The sequence below is a fragment of the Cydia amplana genome, chromosome 11, assembly GCF_948474715.1.
Source record: "Cydia amplana chromosome 11, ilCydAmpl1.1, whole genome shotgun sequence".
In the NCBI taxonomy this organism is placed as follows: domain Eukaryota; kingdom Metazoa; phylum Arthropoda; class Insecta; order Lepidoptera; family Tortricidae; genus Cydia; species Cydia amplana.
The window spans coordinates 3,989,766-3,997,636 of record NC_086079.1 but is presented as its reverse complement, the minus strand read 5'-3'; the positions used below and the strand labels follow the sequence as shown (position 1 = coordinate 3,997,636).

Here is a 7,871-nt window from a genome sequence, read left to right as displayed (position 1 = left end):
CGTTCAAAATATTCTCGGTATTGATATCTTACAACCTCTTCTAAAATTTCTTTCGTTACTGGCCGCTAAGGTTTATTCATTGACATTAAAAAAAAGTATAATTCGAACCGAGATGTTCTTTTGTTTTTCTGCAATTGCTGAACAAACATGAACATCATGTGGGAATTGACAATGTTAACTAAATTAGAACATCGATGCGTGATAAAATTCTTGACAAAACAGGGTAAAAATCAAAAAACCATAAAAGAGGAAATGGATTGTGTTTACCGTGAGTCTGCTCCTTCTTTATCTACCATTCAAAAGTGGTCAAGCGAGTTTAAACGTGGAAGGGAGAGTGTTGAAGACGACCCTAGACCTGGCCGGCCTGTAGTAGCTACTTCACAAGAAAATATTGATAAAGTGGAAAAACTTATATTGGAAGATGGTCGAGTGAAGGTAAAATCTATAGCACAAGTAACCAATCTCTCTATTGGTACCGTACATGATATTATCCATAACCATCTTAATATGTCAAAAGTAAGTGCAAGATGGGTTCCGCGAATGCTGACTCGGCTTCAAAAAGACATGCGTGTAGCTTGTTGTTCCGATTTTATTGACCTGTGCGGTGAAAATCCTGATGAGGTGCTGCAAAGAATAGTTACTGGAGATGAAACCTGGGTTCATCATTATGACCCAGAGAGTAAACAAGAGTCCATGCAGTGGCACATTAAGGGTTCAGCTCATCCCAAGAAGTTCAAGGTCATCCCTTCAGCTGGCAAGGTCATGGCCACGATATTTTGGGATTGTGAAGGAGTATTACTGATCGATTATAAAGAAAAAGGTGTAAATATCACAGGACAGTACTACGCTAACATTCTACGTCAATTAAAGGATGTAATCAAAGAAAAGAGGCGAGGAAAGTTAACCAAAGGTGTTATGCTTCTGCATGACAACGCCCCCGTCCATACTGCTCATATTGCCAAGGCAGCTATTGTTGAATGTGGGTTTGAAACTGTTACTCACCCACCGTATAGTCCGGACTAAGCCCCCAGCGACTTCTTTTTGTTCCCCAATCTTAAAAAGGATCTGCGTGGAAATAAATTTTCCGATGATAAAGCATTGAAGGCGGCAGTGGAGGAGCATTTTTACACCAAAGATAAAAAATATTTTTATGCAGGATTAAAAAAAATAATTGATCGATCTTTTAAGTGTATGAACATAGGGGGGGAGTATATTGAAAAATAAAAATATCAAACTTTTCGTACTTGTTTGTTTTCATTCTCATACCGAGAATATTTTGAATACCCCTCGTATGTACGCATTACAAAAAACGTCCGAAACGGCCCGCTCGCGCCAAAACTGTCAACTTTGATAATTTTCTTTATTTTCAAAGGTAAAAAAGGACAAGATATATTTACTTACTTTAAGCTAGAATAAAAAAAAAATATTTCCGCTAATTATTTACTTCTCTTTATCATTTTCATCTTTTACTAGTTCTTTTTCTTCGGTTGAACTTACAGAAAAGAGGTGAACGTAGAGCTGGCGCCTTCCTCGCACAACGTATCAGCATTGCGATACAACGAGGAAATGCCACCTTGGTACAATGCCTCAAGGGCCTATTTTAGATTTAAGCTAGTTATGAATTTATTTTAGTAGTACCACTGTATATATATTTTATATAAATACAGTCAGTAAAAAGAAAAGGAAATTCGTATGAAATCTGAACAAATTATACCTAATATATATCATCATCATCTTCCTCGCGTTGTCCCGGCATTTTGCCACGGCTCATGGGAGCCTGGGGTCCGCTTGGCAACTAATCCCAGTAATTGGCGTGGGCACTAGTTTTTACGAAAGCGACTGCCATCTGACCTTCCAACCCAGAGGGTAAACTAGGCCCGTTTAGGGATTAGTCCGGTTTCCTCACGATGTTTTCCTTCACCGAAAAGCGACTGGTAAATATCAAATGATATTTCGTACATAAGTTCCGAAAAACTCATTGGTACGAGCCGGGGTTCGAACCCGCGACCTCCGGATTGCAAGTCGCACGGTCTTACCGCTAGGCCACCAGCGCTTAAATTAAATATATAGAGACGAACTACGCCAGCCCAGTGTACCTTTACCTGTACCTTTAGTTTATGCAGCTGCCTTTGTATGTGCTGCATTGCACTGTGCAGGGTAGACCCATCATCCTCTGACACGTGCAGCTCATTGTTTCGCAGCCATTTTTTATTTACTGCGATATTTCTTTCAAAGCTGGTGTAACTTCAGGGTGTGACAACTTGGCAACCACGTTTTGAAGCAAGACTTCTTTCCTTTTGTATGGAAATAAGAAGTAGGTATTGTCACACCATGTAAAGGCTTGAAAGCCACGAAGAGGTCGATCTGTCAGGACTCATAAGTATTAAGTATAATTAAGCGACACAATTAACTTTATTGACTGTATTTTTCACATAGCTTGGACACAGTAACAGTTAAATCATCTGAATACAATTTACGCATTCTAAGGTTAAATTTTACTGATATTCCAGCTGCCACTGTACCCAAGCTATGTAAAAAATACTATACAGGGCGCTTCATGTAACAGGAGCAATAAATTAAACCAAAGGCTGTACTCCTCAAACTGACCAACATTTGTTCAGCAACTTTTGAAAATAACTCATGTTTAGATTTCTATTACACTTTAAAGTTTATTCTAAGACGCAATTTATTGCAAATTTTGTTATGTTTAAAGCGTGACAAGCAACGTCAAACACACTGATCTCAACGTACATTGAAGGCAATATTTATTTTGTACGAAAAAGAGGAAGTCTAAAGGATTCATAATTTTTAAATGTTGCTGAACAAATGTTGGTCAGTTTGAGGATTACAGCCTTTAGTTTAATTTATTGCTCCTGTTACAGGAAGCACCCTGTATTATCCAAATGCGGTTGACGCTATAAACTCAGTGGATCTAAGTAAAAGCGGATCTTAGCGGCACCCGTCTTTTTTTTCTAAATACGAAATTTTGAAAAGTCTAGGCGGCTTAAGGCCAACTGTATGCTCAAAAAGTACGTGCTCGCTTCTTAGGTAAGTAAATAGGTAGATTCTTAGGTAGGTAGGTAAGTAAGTAGGTAGGTACTATTAGCGGGACAGCTGGCAGATATAACAAACTTTTGTGTTATTATTTATTATAACATCTTAACCTAAGCCTAAAATCTTGCTTAATACCTACTTGATTTATTAATAGGTAACAGAGTTTAAATAACAAAAAGCGCTGGTGGCCTAGCGGTAAGAGCGTGCGACTTGCAATACGGAGGTCGCGGGTTCGAACCCCGGCTCGTACCAATGAGTTTTTCGGAACTTATGTACGAAATATCATTTGATATTTACCAGTCGCTTTTCGGTGAAGGAAAACATCGTGAGGAAACCGGACTAATCCCAATACGGGCCTAGTTTACCCTCTGGGTTGGAAGGTCAGATGGCAGTCGCTTTCGTAAAAACTAGTGCCCACGCCAATTACTGGGATTAGTTGCCAAGCGGACCCCAGGCTCCTATGAGCCGTGGCAAAATGCCGGGACAACGCGAGGAAGATGATGATGAGAGTTTAAATAACAAAATAAATCAAAAATCTAATCCTAAGTTAGCCTAAAATCTATATATATTTGGAAAGAGAGATAAATGATTAATTATCATAAGAAAAAAAATATTTAAAGGAAATTAGTATAGGTTATTTATTAAAAAGTTACATTTAGGTGCACAGTATTGTTAACAATAATTATCAATTTTTTAAACATGCAGAAGCCTGCCGGAAGATTAATTTTTCAATTTTTTCCTTTAATATAAAATTTTAACAATAATTATTATTGCTGGACTGCTGAGGAGTTATTTCTTTATGAGGTAAAAAATTGAAACTGCTTTTATTTGATCTCTTTCATGTTCTTAATATGAAAGATATTCTTTTCATTTAATTAAACCCGCAGCACGTCAACAGCATTAAGGTTTTTAATGTGGCTCAAAGTGTCCGCGCCACTCCGTTTCAAGCCTTTCTTACCCAAATAATATGGGTATTGAGGCTTCGTTGCCAAGTAATAAATACCCGGCTTATTACTATCCGTATATAGATCTAGCGTGTTCGTTACCATCGGTTTCCTCTCAAAACAGTTGTGATCTCTCGCTTGCTGTAAAGAATCACATTGCATCATGATGAACTTGCCAGGACTTTCCAATGCCGAAAGCCATATAAACAACACCTGCAGGTGACTGCATAAATCATCGCACAGAAACGATGGAAGTAGACCAGGCTGGTACTCTCCTCCATTGACGTAGACTGATATATGTCCAACTGGAGTGCCTATGCCATATCCTTCGGTGTTTGTTGCGACGTGTAAGACGAAGTCAGCATCGGACGGGTCTAACCTATCCATAGGCCCAACATGTCTGACGCAGGGTCCAGTAGGGTCGAGAGCGGTGAGTTTTGAGATGTTCCTACCAGTAATTTGCTGGAAGTTCTTGGCTACGAAGGCCATGGACACGCCTCCAAGGCTGAGGCCAATCAGTTCAAGCTTTTTCGGGTCAAGACCGACCGTCGTCAGGTTGGCTAGCATTTCAGCGACGTGCTTTCCGACAGGACGCATTAAACGGATAACTCTGAAAGGAAGTATGACAAATTTCAGCTCAATCAGATACCCGGAAATGGTTCAAATTTAAGTTATACACAGTGAAGCTAAATAAAAGTGTGTAATAAATTTAAAATAATCTGATTTAATTCCGTTTTTGATAATTACCTACTTATATACTCGTATTTGTCTAACTGATAAGTCAAGCTATGCAGAAGATACTTACACTGGTAATATATTCGTAGTGAATTGTATGAATTCCAAGATCAACACATTATACCCCAATTTCTTATAGAGCACCAGCATGCTTCTTCCTACGGGTATCGCAGTCGAATCCAAATAACCGGGGCAATACACAATCGTCTTTCTTCTGAAGTCAACGTTTGGATCCTTGGCTAATGCTTTCACGTTGCGGTAGTTGTAAGAAGTCCAATTGGCTTGCAGAAGCGAGCCGCTGCCCAACACTGAGATCTTTATCTTGTTTAAATGTTCCGGTTTGATGTCGGCTGGCTTCGAATAACCAGGACCTGGGGAGTAATAACAATTGAATGGAAATGTTCATTCGAAGAAATTCAGAGACTCGATTCTTCAAAACAAAATCTGGGGGCACGGCAGTGCCCCCGCCAAGTCGAGCGCGAAGCAAACACTGCCGTACCATCCTTTACTGGAACCATTTCGCCGCATTTTCAGGCCCCTATTTGAGAACCTCTGGTTAAGACCAGAACGCTGAAATTTTTGTCATCCAGTTAGCTATAATCACATACTTAAAATCCAAAATTTCAAGTCTGTAGGTCATTTAGTTCCGAAGTTAAGCGAAAGCAAAGTTTTGCATTTATGACACTCATTCATTCACTCACTCATGATCATCAGAATAAAATTAGTACTTCCCATAAACTCAGAGAGCTGAAATTTGATACAGAGTTAGGGTTTAATGGCCACATAAAAAGTAAACCTAAAAATATTGCAATATCAGTCACGTTTTAAAGATCTGAGAACTGCATAAGTAAGTTTGTAATCCCATATAAATATATGATATTACAAAGTTACTGTTGCACTTCCTACAAATAGTAGGTAAAGTAAAGGTACACTACGATGTACGATGTGAGTATGAATGAAGATATGTTTAGTTATGATATGTGTATACATAGTATGGGTATGGGTACCCGAAAAGAAGGACTGCCTACAAAAAGAGATGAGATCCCATCAAAAACATTACATTTAAAAAGGTGCAAGTCTCGCAACGCTTTTACTACAAAAAAGTTTTGAGATGTAATGTGAAACCAAGTCGGTTATTTTAATCAGTGCCAGGGGGTGTTAAAACCGTATCAATAAGATATCTTTAATTTGTAATACATATGACTTGGCAATCGCACAATTCGCACATAATGCTTTACTCGTACCGTACTCGTAAATATGTATAATGCCCAAACTGCAATTAGCGCTAGCGTTATGTTCAATTATAATTATTTTTAATAGGTGACAATGATCCTATTGTCATTATGCAGCCGTGCGATGGCCAAGTCATTATACGTATTACAAATTAAAGATATCTTATTGATACGGTTTTAACACCCCCTGCAGGCACTGATTAAAATAACCGACTTGGTTTCACATTACATCTCAAAACTTTTTTGTAGTAAAAGCGTTGCGAGACTTACACCTTTTTACATGTAATGTTTTTGATGGGATATTTTTTTCTTCTAGCGTACCTATCTTTGCTAATTACGGTGGAAAACCCTACCTACTTGTTATAATCTTGTTCTTACTTGAAAACATAGGATCTTAAGTACCTACTGTAAATTGTGAGCCAAAGGACGAAGCAGAAAGTCTCCAATGAGATGGACTCAATCACAGAGAACAGTTGGATAATAGCAGCTTTTACGCCCGGTTTGAGGCCAATTCTAGTTTTAGTTGTTAGATTTCAAAAGAGACGTGGTTGAATAAACTGTAACTTTAGGCACTGACAGATCCTCAGATCATAGAAGGTACTTACTTCTTATATATATGGACAGATCAGATCATAATCATATTGGAATGAAATCTAATAATTAAAACTAAAATTGACCTGATTGTGAAGAGACTTGATGGAGTCTATACCAAGCAGTAGATGTCTCTTATATTATTTACTATTTAGAGTTAGATCAAGAAAAGTCTGCAACGATTTTGATAGCACACGTCACATTATTTATACATCATAATTTTATAGAAATTTGCGTTTAAAATAACACTTGTAGGGTACACGGAAAGATCATGTCTACACGGAAAAAAAATGATATTTTAATTTCAAAATGTAGGGCTCTCAATGAACTATTAGTTAACAGCTGCTGTTACTTCTGTAATCACAAATATAACTCCTTTTTTCTTAATTTATAAACACCTAAACACGAAAATAATATGGTTAATTATGTACATCGTTCCTTTCAAACCACGATAACTCAAAATGTCAGAGTGACTAGACATGTTCTTTCCTACCCATCACCTGCACTGTGTGTGCCATCAAAATCGTAGCAGACTTTCTTGTTCTAACTCCAATATCCTCTAGCCGCCCATACGTCAAACCTTGCCAAGCAAAATTAAATTTTAATTTGTCAACACAAAGTTCAAATTAGAATGGAACAGGAGACCTTTTTATAGGTCTTTGGGCGGCTAGAGGTTAAGATTACTTACAGATTGGAATAAATCCTTGTGCATATCCCTCATCTTTTTCAGAATATTCAACTGCTTCTGTAGAGTTAAGCACCAAAATTGCAATAAATGTACTGTTACAAATATCACGAAGAAATCCCATTTGCGTTACCTCTAAAAAACTTTTCTTAAAAAAATCTATTGATATTTGAAAATTGGTAGAGTATTAAATATTTGCGTGTATCTCTTGCATAGTCATTGTCAAAAATGGAAAGGAATTAGCCACGCAGTAATTTATTTACCTGTATGTTTCCTTATATTTACGTATATTTTTGATTGATAGATTTGCATATTTTAACATACACATTATGTAAACCTCTCTGCGCAAATAAATGTATATATAAAAAAAAACTTCGAGGATATCTTATAATGTATAATATTATTAATATTTATGCTAAGGTAGAAAATAAAATATGTCAAAACCATCTTGTTATTCACAAACTTTAGATAACCAAATGATTTTGACGTTTAACCTTTCACAGTGAAATACAAGTACAAGTATACTTAGCACAATGCTCTTCCGCTGACGTATGATTAATTGATTATAAAAACGCCAGAAGGTACACTATAATTATAAATTTAAATGTAAACAATTGGATTGGAACAAAC

The 7,871-nt window shown here is 37.1% G+C and overlaps 1 protein-coding gene across 1 annotated transcript; it reads right to left on the bottom strand.

The window, feature by feature from the left end:
* Positions 1-3,868: 3,868 nt before the first annotated feature.
* Positions 3,869-7,365, bottom strand: LOC134652163 (lipase member H-like). The gene is made up of 3 exons (XM_063507323.1): positions 7,245-7,365; positions 4,804-5,104; positions 3,869-4,608 (listed from the first exon to the last, which is right to left on the bottom strand). The coding sequence occupies exons 1-3, from the start codon at positions 7,363-7,365 to the stop codon at positions 3,930-3,932; spliced, it is 1,101 nt and encodes a 366-aa protein (XP_063363393.1). The 3' UTR covers positions 3,869-3,929.
* Positions 7,366-7,871: the final 506 nt, after the last annotated feature.

Coding starts and splice junctions, on each gene's coding strand:
- LOC134652163 (XM_063507323.1), bottom strand. CDS start 7,365: ATGGGATTTCTTCGTGATATTTGTAACAGTACATTTATTGCAATTTTG. Junction 5,105..7,244: donor ACAAGGATTTATTCCAATCT/GTAAGTAATCTT, acceptor ATTACTCCCCAG/GTCCTGGTTATTCGAAGCCA. Junction 4,609..4,803: donor ACTACGAATATATTACCAGT/GTAAGTATCTTC, acceptor ACTTCCTTTCAG/AGTTATCCGTTTAATGCGTC.